At 43.4% G+C, this 16,984-nt stretch overlaps 1 protein-coding gene across 3 annotated transcripts; it reads left to right on the top strand.

The window, feature by feature from the left end:
• Positions 1–5,937: 5,937 nt before the first annotated feature.
• LOC133380523 (putative protein-lysine deacylase ABHD14B) lies at positions 5,938–16,594 on the top strand. Of its 3 annotated transcripts, none has more exons than XM_061617925.1 (4): positions 5,938–6,086; positions 9,104–9,342; positions 12,976–13,217; positions 14,836–16,594. In XM_061617925.1, exons 2-4 carry the CDS (start codon positions 9,132–9,134, stop codon positions 15,016–15,018), a joined length of 636 nt encoding a protein of 211 aa, XP_061473909.1. In that variant the 5' UTR covers positions 5,938–6,086; positions 9,104–9,131; the 3' UTR covers positions 15,019–16,594. The 3 variants fall into 3 exon arrangements, with proteins under 3 accessions (XP_061473909.1, XP_061473911.1, XP_061473910.1); XM_061617927.1 differs by having other exon boundaries at positions 6,015–6,154; XM_061617926.1 differs by lacking the exon at positions 5,938–6,086 and adding an exon at positions 6,270–6,290.
• The last annotated feature ends 390 nt before the right edge of the window (positions 16,595–16,984 follow it).

Genomic DNA, 16,984 nt, shown 5'->3' with positions numbered 1-16,984 from the left:
TACTATGGCTATGACAACAAGATTATTATGGGATACTGATAATGGAAGAATGGCTACTGAAATTACTTGACTTAACAGGATTATTGATAATGGAAGAATGGCTACTGAAATTACTGGACTTAACAGGATTATTGAAGATGGAAGATGGAATTAACATTGATAATGGAAGAATGGCTATTGAAATTATTGGACCTAACAGATTTGAACGAGATTGATTGGTCGACATGTTTATTTGGAGAAAAATTGAAAGATATATCTCTCAAGGAATTGAAACCTCTCTTTGACTTTTTGTGGAAAGAATAAAGTAATGTTTATGAGATTTGATGATTAATTAAGATAACTACTGGAGGAAAGTGATTTTATAATATAATTTAAGAGACAGGATTGTTATATATTGTAGACCTATAACTGATCTGCGTCAAATCAGAAGTCAACATTTTATTTTATTGTTTAATTATTTTTGTTTTGTTTTGTTTTTTGTCTTTGAAAATTTGAATAAAAATTAATGATAAAAAAAACATTTTTTAAAAAATTCTCAGTGATATGGAGATCTATTGCCTTCAGATGATCTTCTAGGGCATGTCATATCAGGTGAAGGATAGTGATAGCTTAAACATAAACCTTAATAGGTTTATGCTGTAGCCATCCTCCAGCATGAAGTCTGAATAACTTGCACATGATCCCAGTGGTGGTTCGTGAGGGTGGCAGTGGAGGCAGTAGCATCCACCTGGTGACTATGCTGCTGCATTCATTGGGATGTGAGCCAGGTATGGCAGATTAGGAGTGCTCTGATGTGACAGCCTCAGGTGTGCACCAGACTGCCCCGGGCCCAGGTCTTCATGCTCCCCAACACCCCCTCCTGATGCAGGTGGTGCAGGCTTAAATAAGCCCGCCCACCCCACCTCTTGCGTCACTGCATCAGCGCACATGTCTGCCATCACCCAAGATGGCAGCGTGGGTATCAACCCATTAGGGATGCCCCCGGCCACCATTTTGGGTGATGACAGGCGTGTGTGTGCAGCAATGCAAGAGGTAGATGGGATGGGTGGGCCTATTTAAGCTCGCACCACCTGCATCATGGGGGTGTTGCCTGGGAGGGTGGACTCGCAATACATGACATGGATTGCAGAGCAGGAGCTCCACCCTACCAGCCTTGGTGGGAGGGCTTTTGGGCCCCAGGGACTCTCAGCCACTGCCCAACCTGGCCACCTGCTGGCATCAGGTCTGGAGATAGACATTTCCTTAAGCCGCAAATTGCAAGGGACCTAACAGAAGCATGAGAACTGGCCTTCAATACAAATAAAAACTAAATCTCTTGTCAGCATAAAAAAAAGTCTTGCTTACTTAGCTGTACACTGCACATAATACTAGGCCAGTCATACACTTGAATCAAAGCAGGCAAACGGCATCAGGAAACACAGATGACCTGTTTACCTTCACTGTTAAACTGGAGTGTGTGTTTTTCTCCCTCCAAGGTCAGGAGCAAAATATGAGTAACCAAGTAATACATCTTTTGGTGCCAAAACTCAAACCAACACTCTGATCCCAGACAACCCCAGGGATGAAAGAGAGCTGCACCAAGGGCAACTATTTTTTTCCCCATTGCAATACCTCATTAGAACTTCACAATCTTCCTTGGAGAATACAGATTTCTTGCTCTTGCACCAACGTTTGGGAGCCAATCGTGATTGCTTTTGATCCAGACAGAGACAACATGCTGTTCTGCTATCCTTACCACTCTGGTGAAAACATAAAAAGAGCCCTGCTGAATCAGGCTGGCCTGTCTAATTCAACACCCTCTTCTTACAGTGGTTAGCCAATGGAGGTAGAACATAGCTGTCATGGCTAGCAGCCAAGATATATTATGTGTGCAGTGCTTTCTCAGGTTTGGTTTCTTTTGCAAAGAGGTCACTGGAGGCTGTAATAATTGAATTTATTTGGAGGCTTGAGTATTGGGGAGACACACTCCAGCAAGCACCCAAAGATCACTGCTCCCATATCGGATGAGCAGATGAGAAGAGAGAGCGAGAACCAGCACCCCAAAATGCTGTTAGTGTACAAAACCCAAACCTCAACTTCCTCTGTACATTTCACTTAAAACTGTATCTGTTGTTTTGTGCTCACAGGTAGTTTGCTCACCCACCCAGGCAAGACAGGGTGTGGTGTGGGATGGGGAATACAGATGAGTCATCTCCAAACCCTCACCCTAGTCTCAAGCCATCTACCTGTAGTTTCCCAACCAAGGAAGCTTTTCACAACTCTGCCTCCTGACCATTAAGAAACATCTGTACTCATTCTGGCTCCATTAACTCTATCCTGTTCAACCCCACCACAAATTACCTCTCTGAAGTGATCCCCAGATTATCTAAAACTAAAATAAAAAAGCTTTTTCTGTAAGATACATGAGCAAACAGATTAAAAATATATATGTCTTATGAAATCAAAGCACAAAGCTACATTTCCCCTTCACCAATACAAACTTCAGAAGTTTTCCCTTCCTTTGCAATGACTACAAAACTTCAATTTGCAACTCAAAAGCAAGATTCATCGGCATCACTAGCAGTCCAGGTTTGCATTTGAATTTCTTCCTGTAGTCCAGCTGCAAAAGGTACAAAACTTGCCAGGAAAAAAAAAAGCAAAGTAGAAACGGAGAAAATTCTCAGTTACATAATAATTCTGTCACTTTGAGTAGATAGACATATACTCAGAAAACCTTTAGCATTTAAAGCTCCTGTGACATATTTCAGGTTGAACATTGTAGAGCCATCATTTCTGTTTCAAATATTCTAATGAGTGTTCTGAAATCTGCCAAACTTCCAGTGGATCCAATTACAAGTTACACTTGCATGAACAAGTGTCATGTATTCTCACAGTACTGTATTCTCAAATTTCAACCCTCTTGCAGCAAGCCATCTGCATGCATGATATCATTATACTTTAACTAATCTGTATGAAAACATGTGAAAACAACCCATTCCTGATCTTTGCAATTTCAGCTAAAAGCTTGAAGATGCTGAAACATATTGTTGGCTTTTTTAAAAAAATATCCCTTATTTCAGTTTACAACGTCTAGTCTTTCTATTAAACCACAGGAGGGTTGCCTAATTTTATGAAGTAATTTACACTTCCTGACGCTACCCCATTCTTTCATCTCATCAGAATCCCTTCCTTCCTGTTAATTTCCTCCTTATTTTCCCTGGCTATTTAATTAAAGCATTTCCCTCCTCTTGTTGCTGTATACTTGCAACAAGAGGGGGCAGTAACATCTTTAGAGAGCTGCTGTGCTGAGCACCTTAGTTACAGAATAAACTGGAAGAAGCAGTAAAAATTAACCGATACTTTTATTCTGGATTACGTAATCCAGAGGATTCTGTGGCTCCATTGTCAGCTCTGTCTTCTGCTGGTAAACACCTCCCCGCTAAGGGATTATCTGCAGCCCTCAACAGAAAGAAGGTTACAATAGCCTGTTGCAACCCAACAAGTAGTTGGGGTTGTGAATTTTTTTATTTTCTTAAAAATCCCACACAGAGGGGATGTAAGCACTGCTGAAATCAATAAGACCACTTCATAGCGGGTGTATGTTCACACAACAGTTTAAAGTGGATTTGATGCATCTTATGTGTGCATTTTCCTCCCATACAATGTCTTCCTTGTCAAAATGGCAAGCCCACACTTCCCCCTCCCCAATTAATTTGGATTTTTCCCATTCTGTGGATAATGCAATAGGACAAAAATATAAATTCTAACGCTACTCCATTGTGGACACATTGAAGCGCATTGTGTGGGTGTGTTTGGCTGTTTATCTGTGGCGACATTTGCACTGGGTGCGATCTATTGCCACGCCCCCTACTTCCATTTGCTTGTTGTCTGAGCACAAACTAGCCCAGGGGTGAGGAACTTTTTCTGTTCCTCAGCTCAGATGTTTATCTGACTCTATCTTGCAGGCCAACTTTGACAGGTGGCTGGGGCAGGCCAATTGTCAATCACATGGTATCATATTGATGTCACATGATCTACAAACGGGTTGTCCTGCCCACCTATCAAACTCCCTTACTTGCAATCCCTTGCTTGCAAAGGGCTTTGCGACCCTCTCTGTGCTTTGCCTTTCCACCTGACATAAGAGGTAGAAAGGAGAAGCACAGCGGGGCTTCCAAGAGCTGCCCTGGAAGGGAGAAGCTGTTTCCATTGAATGGAAACTATGTTCCCCGCCTTGAGTAAGGCATGCTGATGGATGGTTGGGAGCATGCCTTGCTCTAGCAAAAGATCAATCAGGCGCCCACTTTATGTTCCCAATAGTTCTTTTGAATTGTTCATTTGAAGCCCCACCCTATCTGCTCCACACCTGATGACATGGATGACATCAGGTGTAAGGCAGATGGGTGGGGCCTCCCCAAAACAGCCTCATAGGTCAAATGGGGAAGCCTGGGAGGTCACATTTGGTCAGGGGAGGCTTCCTTCTCATGAGAGTCTAGCCATTTTGTTTCCACCAGCCCAAAGAAAAGGATGCAGTGTGCCTATTTTCACAGGTTGTTGCTGAAGGCACGCTTGCAGTATATATATTTAATTTTTAAAGCAGCTGTCTCACACAGAACTGTTGTGCAATGTAGCTGTATTAAAAATAAAAATAGCTTTTGCAGGAGGCAGGAAAGGAAAGGAAGAATGCTATCAGATTCCTGCATGGAGCAGGATGTTGGACTCATTGGTTTTATAGGCCCCTTCCAACTCTATTATTATATGGCTTGATGAAAAAGATAGGACGCATCCGTGCCTCCGCTTTCCTGGCCATTCTTTGCCCTGGCAAAGTGTTCCTTGATGGACTGCTGGCTCTCTGCCTATTGGGCTGTGCATGACACACATTTTTTTTAAAAAAAATCAGAACTGCTGATTTGTACAAATCTGGTAGACTGAAAAACTTGTTTTTTTAATTGGTTGCTTTGCCCACTGCAAAACTGGATTGAAACGTTGATTTTGGTGCAAATTTGTTGTTGTGCGATTTCACAGGCAAAATCATTTTTAAAAAAGGTGTGCCTGTGCAGGTAAACAAATGCCTGCATGCCCGCAATGGATTTCTCAAATATATTCCATGAAGTGCGGCCTGCCCACAGTGGATGGGAAACATTGAGATAGATTTAAATTGATTTAAATTGAAAGCAGTCATGTGTGAATGCAAGTGCACAAAAGTGCACACAGAAAAATTGGATCTGTGCAACCCAAGTGTGCATTACTGTCCTGGTGTGTACACAGCGTTTTTAAAAAATGTATTGGACATTAGAAGGAACTTCTTGACAGTAAGGGCAGTTCGGCAATGGAACTGACTGCCTAGGGAGGTGGTGGGATCCCCTTCGCTGGATGTCTTCAAGCAGAGGCTGGACAGCTATCTGCGGGAGATGCTCTAGCTGTGGATTTCCTGCTGTGAGCAGGGGGTTGGACTCGATGGCCTACAAGGCCCCTTCCAACTCTATGATTCTATGATTTTATTGATTTTTCAAACAAGGTTAATAGCAACACTTTCCCAACCCCCCACCCTCTAGTCCCTCCATTTGCACAGAACAAATCAGAACTGGGCTAGAATTCCTGTCTTCAGGGTAGTGTGAGATACTGAAGGATGCAATGCTTGAACCTGTGAGTTCACATAATAAAGCAGTACCATATTCCAATAAAATCATCATCTTGGTTTCCATTCAAGGCTCTTAATTGCTTCGCTAACTTTTCCATGCTGTTATCCATATTTTCTGTCTCCAGGACTCTAAACATAAATTGTCCAACTGCCTCCAGTGTTTACACAGTGTTTAGTGCTCCTTGCTGCAGATCACATGTGCCAGATAATTGTCAAGGTGCTTCTGTTCATGTCCACCAGGTGTCCCTAATGTTCTCACAAACTTTTGCTTAGAAATGTTGTAACTTTCCGTATATCGTCCCTCCCCCCCCCCCTTTGCTCTCTTTCATCAGATTTCCTTTGGTACCTTTGGACCCGGAAGTTCAGGGAAACACCAACTCTTCCAGCGGTTTGTTAGTGGCCTCTTTCCAGGAGGTGCGTGTTCCTGAAGCTTCCACGTTTTTTGCCTCGGAAAGGAAGCCGCTTGGGGGTAAGGTTGTTTTGTTTGTTTGCCTGCTTGTTCCTTCCTCTCGCTCGCCTGCATCCAAAAGAGCGTGGGTAAGTTGGCCAGTGCAGCTGCCTGGAAACAGGCTAAGTTCAGAAGTTCTCTCTCTCTCTCCCCCCCCCCCCGACTTCATTTCGAGCCATGGCATGGATAAGAACGTGCAGGAAGGAAACCCAAGATCCAGGCAAGGCAAGTTTCAGAAGTTTGTTTCCTTCGAGCAACTTGCTTCTTGCGTTGTTCTCAAGTGACTTTCCAGATACGTAGTAGATCGTAGCTCCATACAATGAATCCTTACATTCTCCCCACCCTACCCCTTTTCTACGGGGACATGTGCACACGTTATTACACTATCTCTACACATGCACAAGGGTTTGTGCAAGAGTGTAGATTTGTTGATTCGCCCAGTTCAACTGTTTGTGTACAGGAATACAGAGATTGTTACATTAATAGAATGTAATGTGTGACAACCTCTTATGTAATAAGCACAGAAGAGTTAATAACATCTGGACTCAGTGCTGAGTCAGTGTGTGCAGTTGAGCCAATTTTTAAGGCTGCTTGGAATCCACACCCACTTCCCTAATCCCAGACATGTTGTGCTTACTCAGTGTGGAGGGGAAAAAACTCTCTACAGATTCTCAAAGCTTCTTGTTCCCCCCCCCCCATTATTTACAATGTCCCCAGGATTGAAACATGCAGGATAGGCTGCATGTTTAGTCTGCAAGCCCCACATGTTGGCTTGGTGTCCTGTACTCCTGCACTGCTTTTCAATTATAAATGACAGCAGATAACATCCCAAGTGCTGGTCCATACAAATGTACATCACTTGATTTCTCTGCACACGTTTACTGTATACTTGGTTATATCTGTTCCTTGCATTTCTCCCCCCCTTGGCTCCACACCCAAGCGCACAAGGGTTTGAACTGCAGGAGGATGTGGGGTGGAGTGGGTAAGACTTGGTGTGTAAGGAGGTGAAATGGTAGCGTTTCCTCATGGAATACAGCGCCTGATGAAAGGGCACTGTTGACATTCCTTTAGGAGCACACAGTAGTTCCCCTGCCTGTCAGATCTTGGGCTGGGAGATTGGTAACTGGAATCAGAGTACACTGGAATAGGCCTGGATCTGAAGGGAGAATAACTGTACAAATAAGGCCACCTTTTGATCTGGCATTCCCAAGGAGTATTCAGCTCACAAAGCCATTATTGGAATGGGGGAGGGGAGGGGCAGCTACATGGTCCCTCCACTGTGCAAGGCCCATCACTACCTGGGTAGGTACAAACTAGACTTAGATTAACTCAGGCAGTGATCTGCATGTGTGAATTTGATCATTACAGATCAAAAAGTGCTATCACTCCATCTGCACACGGTGCTTTTCAGTGGCTTCATTTACATACACGGTTGTTGGAAATCACCCTATATGCACATGTAGCCTTGAGTTTCCTTGCCTCTGCCCCCCACCCCCATTGCCAGTTATGAGGACAGAAGCATCAACAAGACAGCTTTAAAGGCTTAGCAGTGAGAGGAGGCAAAGCCCCACCAGCATTTCCAAGCTACAGGTTGTACAATTCTAGCAAATGATCGCTTCCCTGAGATGGGGTGCCGCAAGATACATTTAAAATAAAGCAGGGACACTTTTTTTAATTCTTCTTTTTTAATGCCTTGTGCCCAGAGCTCATTCCAGCTTTGCCACAACTGAAGGCTGATTCTCATTTTACATTTTTGTACTCAAATACAGTTACTACATAGGTACAAGGTGTATGTGTCAATTTTCAAATATGAGAGGATGTGCGTATGGGATGTGGCATTTGTCCCTTCAAAATACTCCAAAGCAGGGGACCCAGTCCTTTTCTAGTGCTTTACTTCTGAAGGACAGCACTGAATTTGACACATGTGCCATCCAGACTTGGGCCACTTCCAGACAACCTGTTTATTCAGCATTCATTTGATTTGTTTGCACAAAGTTTGTGGAGAGGTAGATGACATCAATCGTTAGATGAGCATTCATTCTGATTCGTTTGTGGGGAGGTCATAGGATGTTGAATCTAGCAGTTGTTACCCACACTTTCCAGTGCATTTCCTTATTGCTTTCCTTACTGTAAAAATTCTGGAAAGGTTGTTTGGGGAGGATGCAGGTTTGCTGCATGGGAGTGCCACATCCACTTTAATTGGGCCGCCTGAATTTGCCGGTACATGACTGAATCCCACCAACAAAATAGCCTCAGTCTGGAAGTGTCCTTGGTAAGAGATGCTTGTATTAAGGAAAGGGCCATAGCTGAGTAGTAGAGCATCTACTCTGCACACAGGTTCCAGGTTCAATCCCCGGCATCTCTGGGTAGAGCTGGGAGAGACCGCTGTCTGAAATCCTGGAGAGCTGCTGCTAGTCAGTGTGGACCAGGGGTTTCCAAACTGTGGTCCGTGGACCACCAGTGGTCCTCAAGCTTCATCAGATGGTTTGCACGTCCACATTAAATAGTCATACATATTTTTTGTTATTTCTTATACTGTATTGTATTTTATTACGTTCTGAATTCTGTGTAATGCAAACTGTAATACAATAAAATACAATATATAAGAAATAAAAGAAGCAATGAAAATACAATTAAAAATCATACCACACCTAGCCCAGCACAGTACATTTGCTTCCACAGGTGGAAAAATGATTAAGTGGTCCACTAAGACCATTCCTCAATTTTAAAGTGGTCCGTGGATAAAAATGTTTGGGGACCACTGGTGTAGCCAGTATTGAGCTACATGGACCAATGGTCTGACTTAGTATAAGCTAGATTCCTATATTCCTATTTTTTTAACTTGGGCACCCATGCTTTAGTTCAAAATGTAAAGTGAAGAACTAGCTCATAGAGCTAATAGTATGAGCTTTCACAAGAGGCAAAAGAATCCAGTTTGTTCCCTTCCAAGGAGCTGGTGCCTAGTGTCCTTCATTATCATCATCGTCTTTATTACTTTGTTCCATTTTATTCTTATTGCTTGGTGCTCACATCTTCAGGCTTCCTGGAAGACCCACACCAGCAGTGATGGCTGCCCCCACGCAACTGACTGAGAGCACCACCACAGTGGGTGGGCAAACCCTGTTCTACCGGCAGGCACAGCCTGCTCAGCAGAGTCCTCGGCTTTCCGTCTTGCTGCTTCACGGCATTCGTTTCTCATCAGAGACTTGGCTCAATTTGCAGACTCTGTCTAAGCTGGCGGAAGCTGGATATCGTGCTGTGGCTATTGACTTGCCAGGTATGTCTGAGCTCAATTGGAGTCTCTACCCTCACGGTGAAGAAAACAATTGCTGCCTCCCAGGCCTCGTCTCATTTTACTTTTATAAATGTGGGTAAGACAGCATATATATAAATTATGTAAAGGTCACAAAAGTGTACCTTTTGGTTCTGATAATTCACACATGCCAAACCATGGTTTGTGTTAACCCAAAAATAAAGAACCTACACCATACTTGGGCTCCCAGAGACAAAACAAATAAATAAAGGCTTAGGGCTGCTCAGCTGCTTTTGTTTAACATTGGCACTCAGCGTCATAGGTTCACAAGTCCACTCTCATCTCCATGGTGTAGCAGTATCCTCTTAAGACTTCTTAAGGCTGAGCAATAGACATAACTGTGATTTATCAATGGTTTGTGAATTCAGACATAACAGCCAGATCTAGGATGAGCTCTTTTTCCTTACCTTTAAAGTCCAGCAACTCCATCCCTGCTCTAGTTCCCATGCCCCACTATAACTAAGCCTGTAACTAAGCCTTAACACGTGTAACTGAAACAACCACTTATTGCTTCCCTGTTTGCTCTGGCCTCTACTTCCTCTGTTTCCCCTGTGTAATATTTTAGGTTATAAGCTCCTTGGGGCAGGCACCTGTCCTTTTGTACTCTGTAAAGCACCATGAACAATTATGTTTGTTTATTTATCTATTTATTAAATTTCTATCCCATCTTTCCTCCAAGGAAGTCAAAGTAGTGTACATGGTTCTTCCCTCTCCATTTTATCCACACAACAACCTTATGAGGTAGGTTAGGCTGAGAGACAATGACTGGCCCAAGATCACTTAGTGAGTTTCCTGGCTGAGTTGGATTTAAACCCTGGTCTCCCAGGTCACAGTCTTAACAATTTAGCCATTACACTACACTGGCTGTCTCTGATGTTGCTAAATAAATAGCAGCAGAAGCAAAGCACATTTAGGGCAGTTAGTTACAGCTGTGGTTTGAAAATTTACTTCAAAGCATGGTTTGATATCCTGGTTTGCTAGTCCCTCTCAATCATGATTTGTAAGCTGATGCAAGTTCGGGCTTCATGCCACACCAAGCATAATTGGAGCTCCCAGACAGGTGTTCATTGTGAGATTGGTGCTGCAAGTTTTTTGCAGCATCCACCCGTTGTCATTGAGATCATAATGCTAGCCTGTACTCCTCCCCATCACTTAATCAGGATTTATCCTTTCCACAGAAAATGCAATGCTTTTTTCTTTTTTTTTTAATCCTGGTACTGACAACCTGTTTGTGATATGACACCCCCACCTAGAAGCACCCAGTGTCTGAATGCAGCCAGTGGGAAGCTAATCATCTCCACTTCCCAAGGTTTATCAATACCAAAAGATACATGCACACAGACATGGTTCCATGATTTTAAATATGCCTTGTCATACATGAATGTCACTTCCAGGATACCAAAGGGGGGAAAATGGGTGTTGAGAAAGCCAAAAAAAGGCATTAATGTTGACCCAGGAACATTAAAGGGCTGTGGTCTCTCATTTTGAAGAACCTTCTTGGAAAACAGATGAAAAATTCCTCCTCTTCCTCTCCTCTCTTTCTTATAAGCCCATTTGACAAAGATTCCCACATCTGTGCTTTCTCTCTCCCTACCTGCCTCTGGCCCACGGACAAGCACATCCACGCCCTGCCTCCTATCCCTGTTCTGTGCTATGCCTCCAGATCTCTCCATCCATCTCCTTCATCCCATAGCAATCCTCCTTTCCTTTCTTCCTTGTCCAGGAGCTGCTTCTCCAATCGCATGGTCCCTTGCAAAAGAGGTGCTCTATTCCTCTTACACTTCAGCAACCCATGTTGTCTGGATATGGGGGAAGGAGAAGATGTCGTTTTTTGTTGCTTTGTTGTATTTTACTGTATAATATTTTACTTGGATTTTTTTTAAAAAAATATACATGGTATCATGATCCTAGAGCTGGATTCCTCATCTGCAAGGAATGAGGGCAAAGACTCCAAAGCAGAAGGGGAAGGTGACACAGGGCCAGCCCTGAAGCATGTCCATGAGATGAGCCACTGGTACCTGAGGATGTAGCATTGCTGACCTCGGACTTGAAGGATTCCAGTGCAGAAGACCCAGTCAGACCAGCAGCTCTCGTGCTCCATTACAGTAGATTATTGGAGATGGCTGGGCTCTTTCATTAAAGCAGCACCTTGCAATGCAAGTGGGGCTAATAATTAGGATGCCACCGTAGCAGCTGCTGCTACTATACAAGACCCAGTCTCAGTTTGTTTCTTGCTGAAGCAATATCAGAGTTCTGCTCTCACATAGCATAGTCTGAGATTAGTGCTCGCTTGGTTGTAACAAAATGTCACAGTGTGGAGTGCTTCTGTTCAGGGCGCCAGCCAACCAGTCAGCTATGTTGTCTTCCAGGATGCTCCATTTCATTTCCCCTCTCTCCCCTTGGCTCTCCATCCCCCCCCCAACAATTAGTTAACGTTCCGTGGTTATTGAGCATGCTGAATCCTGACTGGGTTCTTCTTTACTTACAATTACTTTTTTTAAATTCTGGGGTTCCCCCAAGCCTGCTATTACCTTCTGCTTGAGCCATTGGTGGTGCCATTTTGGCTACATAAGGATCCATATTTGGATAATGAGTTTGTAATAAGTATATATATAGGATTGGTTTAAAGAGAGAGAGAGAAGTGCCCATTGTGGTTGCTACAAAATTTCAATCTGCTTAAGACCATATTTAGACCAGTCAGACATCCATAATGACTATGATGTTGTGAGTCACTTTGAGCATGGAAAAGAGGCATACAAATAATGATAAGGCTGATGATCTATGGTAGTAGTAGCCTTTAAGAGCCAGCAGTAGTGACATGCCCACAGGGCTGTGGAGTTGGAGTTGTGGAGTTGGAAGCAATTTTGGGTGGAGTCGGAGTCGGTAGAAATGTACCAACTCCAACTCCAGCTCCAAACTAAAAACTTATAATATGATAACAATATATGGTAATGGGGCTGTGGAGTCGGAGTCGTGGAGTCAGAAGCAATTCTGGGTGGAGTCGGAGTCAGAGTCGGACAGTAGAAAAATAGAGGAGTCGGAGTAGAAGGTTTGGCGTACCGACTCCACAGCCCTGCATGCCCAACTGCTGAAATTCCTGGTTGGCTAGAACTTGATATATATTTTCCTGCCACCATCCACACATCATTTTGGAGTACTTTAAGTAAGTACTCTTAAGAAAGTTCAAAGCAGCTTACATGGAGCTCCCAGGCAGTTTCCCAGCCAAGCACCAGCCAAGCTGAGGCCTTAATTTTAACAGTGCATCATTATCATGTGCCTCCTTCGACTGCCATACTTGCTTTTTTGATGTTAATTTTTATGTTGGGGGTCTGAAAAAGTTAACCTGTAAAGTGGCCCTTTTCCCTTTCCAGAGTCAGAATCCAGGTAGTTTGATACACATCAACTCCAAAAGGCATTAATGGCTCTCACACCTATTTTGCTTCTCTTGGGGTCTCTCTTCATATTTCTTGGGGATAAGTGTGACACTCTAACCATGGGATGATTTCTGCTGTTGAAGTCCCTGCATGGAGTTCATTCTAGTTGTTTGCCTACAGAGTATGTGTAACATGCATTGTCTTATGTCTTGTGGTCCACCAGGATTTGGTCGTTCCAAAGAGGCTGTTGCCCCAGCTCCTGTCAGAGAGCCAGCACCCGGCAGCTTCTTGAAGTCTGTCTTCGAGGCCCTGCAGTTAGACCAGGCAGTGGTGATCAGCCCATCTCTCAGCGGGATGTATTCACTTCCATTCCTCTTCCAGCACAATGAGATGCTTAAGGCCTACATTCCGGTGGCACCCATCTGCACAGAGAAATTCCCAGCCACACAATATACCAGTGTCAAAGTACGTCTGGCAGCTAGGCTTGGAGAAGGGAGGGGTTAAAATTGGGGCCAGTCTTATTTCAGCCAATGGTGATTTGTACGGCTCCAAATTTTGGAGGTGCCTAGGGCAAAGTGCCCTGAGTTGGCCCACCTCCTTGCCACCTACTGTCACTATTGCCCCGTTCATTGCCCTCTCTCTCCATGCCCAATCTGCGCTGCTAACCAGAATGAGAAAACAAAGGCACTTAGGGAAGGCAAGTGAATGATCAGGCAGCAACAGCAAGGCGGAGGAGGTAGAAGAGGGCCCTCCCCCTTGCTGGGGTGTAGACCTCCACCTACAATGCCAGCCTCTGATGCTGACCCTGGTAATTACAAGGTGTTAGAAGATACCTGAGAGGAAAAAAAGAGCAGATAGGTATCTGTGATTGCATACAACAGGCAAAGGGTTCCTCCGTTGATCACTAGGGGGCACTCACCACTAATGCATTCTCAGACACAAAATACTTTTGAAGAGGCAAAACAGGGCCTATATTCAGGCCTACAAAAATAAACAAACAGGGAAGCCTGTGTGCTTTTTCTCTTTGCCCTGGCTTACTATAGTCTGCAATGACAGCTCCAAGAACAGAGAATAGTGGGATGCAGGGATTCTTTTACCTTTATGACCTCCACATTACTCCCTTGTAGTCAGAGCCAAGATACAAGAACTGCTATGACAAACATTTCCCCAGATCTGGATTTGGGGGCAAGGTTCCATTCAAGTGCGATATTTTGCATCAGCAATGAAGGTCTGTTTCTACATTCAAAAGAAAATGCACCTTTAGAGGCAAGAGGGATTAGATCATAAATCCCTGAAAATGTCTTAACCTTATAAACACAGCTTTATAATGTCTCTTGCAAATGCAGAGCACTTGATCTGACCCTCATCCAGACTCTTCACTTTTTGATTTTAGCCTCTTCTTAATATACGTCTCTGGGGTGAGCCTTTTGCCCTTGCAAATGTGACCCGCTAACTATTTTTAGCCAGTGTAACACTGTAAGACAATAGGTTTGACTGCACGGGGAATTCCCTGTACTTCTGTGAATCCTGAACATCACGGCTGTAGAGATTCTGAGGTTTTGCAAATGTGGAAGAGGTTTGTTTTCTTTGCTAGAAGATTAGACTGCAACCAGGAAATGATAATTCTACTAGTAGTAATATGTTTATAGTATTTATAATTATTTAAACCCTGAACAACACAGTGACTAAAGACACAGAGATCAAGAATATATTAGCTTCCTGAACTTTTCTTTTGGCGCAAATCAAGCCAATTACAATGAAGCATGTAGACTTAAGCCTTCTTTTCAGGTAAACTGGACACCCATGTGGATGGGGGGGTCTGGATCATGGTGATGAGCCCTGCCACGAACATATGCATAAGAAGTGACCCTACATAGGTACAAACTGTACTTACATAGGCTTTGTCTGCAGAATTGTGGTCCATGGTTTTTCCAGAGTTTCTGAGCTTGTACACAATACAATTTATATGTGAGTAGGGTTACTTCCAACCTTGAACCTATGTTTCACTAGAAAGCGTCCATAAAGGGCAAACATTCTTATTTGTTGATTTGATCCCATTTGACTTCTCTTTTCCCATACTTAGACACCAGCACTCATTGTATATGGAGACGAGGATACCCAGCTGGGGGAAGTCAGCCTGAACAACTTGAAGAACTTACCTAATCACAAGGTGATGCTGATGAAAGGGGCAGGCCATGCCTGTTACCTTGACAAGCCAGATGAGTGGCACCTTGGGCTGCTAGACTTCCTGAAGAGCATAGAGTGAAGAGTAAATTGGCTCTGCAACCTCCCCAACCCACCCATGATGATCAGTGATTTCCACATCTCTCTGGTGTATGCTTCCTGGGTATTGGGATCTCTCAATTCTGTCAACAGCTAAACAGGACTGGAGTCCTTTTGGGACTACCCAATAATTTTAAAACTAAAAGGATATGCAAATGGCTGAGGCTGCATCCAAAGCACGTCCACTGCTTCATGTTTCATTAATTGCATATTCAGAGTGACCCCACCCCCAACTTTTGCTCCCTTGGCCTTGGGATACATAAGGTCACCCTACATTTCACATATAAGGATCTGTTACACAAACATAGTGAGACTTGCGTGTAATTTTGCCATTTCATAATCTGACACGAAATCCACCTCTTTTTCATGACTCACCCATGATTGTGATATTTTTCTCTCTTTTATTTAAATGAACACAAAAGCCAACAAACTCATGATGGGCTGGCTGAGACAGGTGCAGTAAAGGTGGGATAATGTACGTTTCCTCAACCAAAGAGCCCTTCAGAGTCAACCCTCACTGCTCTGTGGAATTCTTTGCTATCTTTGCCCTTGACATCTCTTCCAGGGTACATTGTCTTCACTACAGAACTTTTTGCTATTTCACTCCTGTGGTGTATGCACAATCTCTGTCAGAACCTGTTTCTTCCTGCTTTGGGTGGCAAAACTGTATATTCTGTTACTCAGAGCACACAGTGGCAGCCAGGTGCTTTGTGACAAGCAATTATTAGGACTAATGCTGACTTCATCACCCTCAGTGACTTTGGAGAGAATCATCTCGTGGGACAAAACCTTTCCCATCTCCTGGCCTGTTGCTCTCTTAACTGTGCAATCTGATGTACATGTCACTCAGAAGTATCATTGAGTCCAATGGAACTTACCCTCAGATAAGATTGCAGCTTAAGTCTCTCAATGATGTGTATATGTTAAATACCATCACCTCTTCTAAAGCCTGAGCCTTCCAAGAACATGTTACTACCCATTTTGAAAAATTATTGTTTTCTGTGGTTTTCATGATTACTGTCTCGAGTGGTTAAATTAGACAGTCCTAAGAGGCATCTTAGAAGTGTAACATACAGTTAATGGGACATGTCATAATATTGTTTGTCTGTGGTAGCAACAATAGATGGAAACAGCGCAAGGACACACTGTACACCAGTGTTGGGGAATCTGTGGCCTTCCTTATGTTGTTAGACTACAACTCCCATCATCCCTCACTTGCTGGCTGGGGCTGATGGGAGTTGGGAGTCCAACAACATATGAAGGGCTGCATTTTTGTCATCTCTTCTATACACCTTGGGAGAGACTGGAGGGAGGAAGCATTGCTCACCTACTTCAAGGAGAACATTCTGTTGCTGCTCTATACCTGAAACATCTTGGATATAATCAAAGGGGCCCCTGCATTAACAAAGAGAGTACAGACTTCGAATAATAAACTGCTGGAGCAGGAAAATGAATTAAATTAGCTGTGCAAGTTCTACCTGGATTTTTGGCGAGTTCCTGCTAAATAACATTTTTGTCAAAACTAATTCTTTTTGATCAAATAAAACTCTTGATTTATATCTCTGCTGACTTTGTTGATGTATCCCCTTCCAATCTAGCTCAGCCACACGTTTGTGAACCATTCCTTTTCCACAACTCCACTTGATACTTTGGGGCAAATTTTAGGCAAATGTGGGAATGTTGGGGAGAATGTCTGATATGAGTGGAACTTTTCTTAGTATTAAGCTATGGAAATGGGGAGCACAGTGTGATTATATTACAGAAAGCTCAGCCTGCTTTTTAGAGCAAAGACCTGGGTTTTGAAGCTAGCACTTGGAAATAGCACTGCCTTGGGAGTTCTGTCAAGATCAAGTTGAGATGAATCTAGCTGTAAATAAAAGACTGGGAATTGGAACTAATGGGTATTATTTCTTCATGGAATATGGCAAGATTTCTAAGTTTAGAATATG

The sequence above is a fragment of the Rhineura floridana genome, chromosome 3 (genome assembly GCF_030035675.1).
Source record: "Rhineura floridana isolate rRhiFlo1 chromosome 3, rRhiFlo1.hap2, whole genome shotgun sequence".
Lineage (NCBI taxonomy): Eukaryota > Metazoa > Chordata > Lepidosauria > Squamata > Rhineuridae > Rhineura > Rhineura floridana.
The sequence above is the reverse complement of the archived record's forward strand: the minus strand, read 5'-3'. Positions and strand labels throughout refer to the sequence as shown.

What these genes read in the sequence shown, in the direction of transcription:
- LOC133380523 (XM_061617925.1), top strand. Translation starts at nt 9,132, where the DNA reads ATGGCTGCCCCCACGCAACTGACTGAGAGCACCACCACAGTGGGTGGG. An exon ending in TGTGGCTATTGACTTGCCAG is followed by an intron (nt 9,343 to 12,975) that starts GTATGTCTGAGC and finishes GTGGTCCACCAG; the next exon opens with GATTTGGTCGTTCCAAAGAG. An exon ending in CACAATATACCAGTGTCAAA is followed by an intron (nt 13,218 to 14,835) that starts GTACGTCTGGCA and finishes TCCCATACTTAG; the next exon opens with ACACCAGCACTCATTGTATA.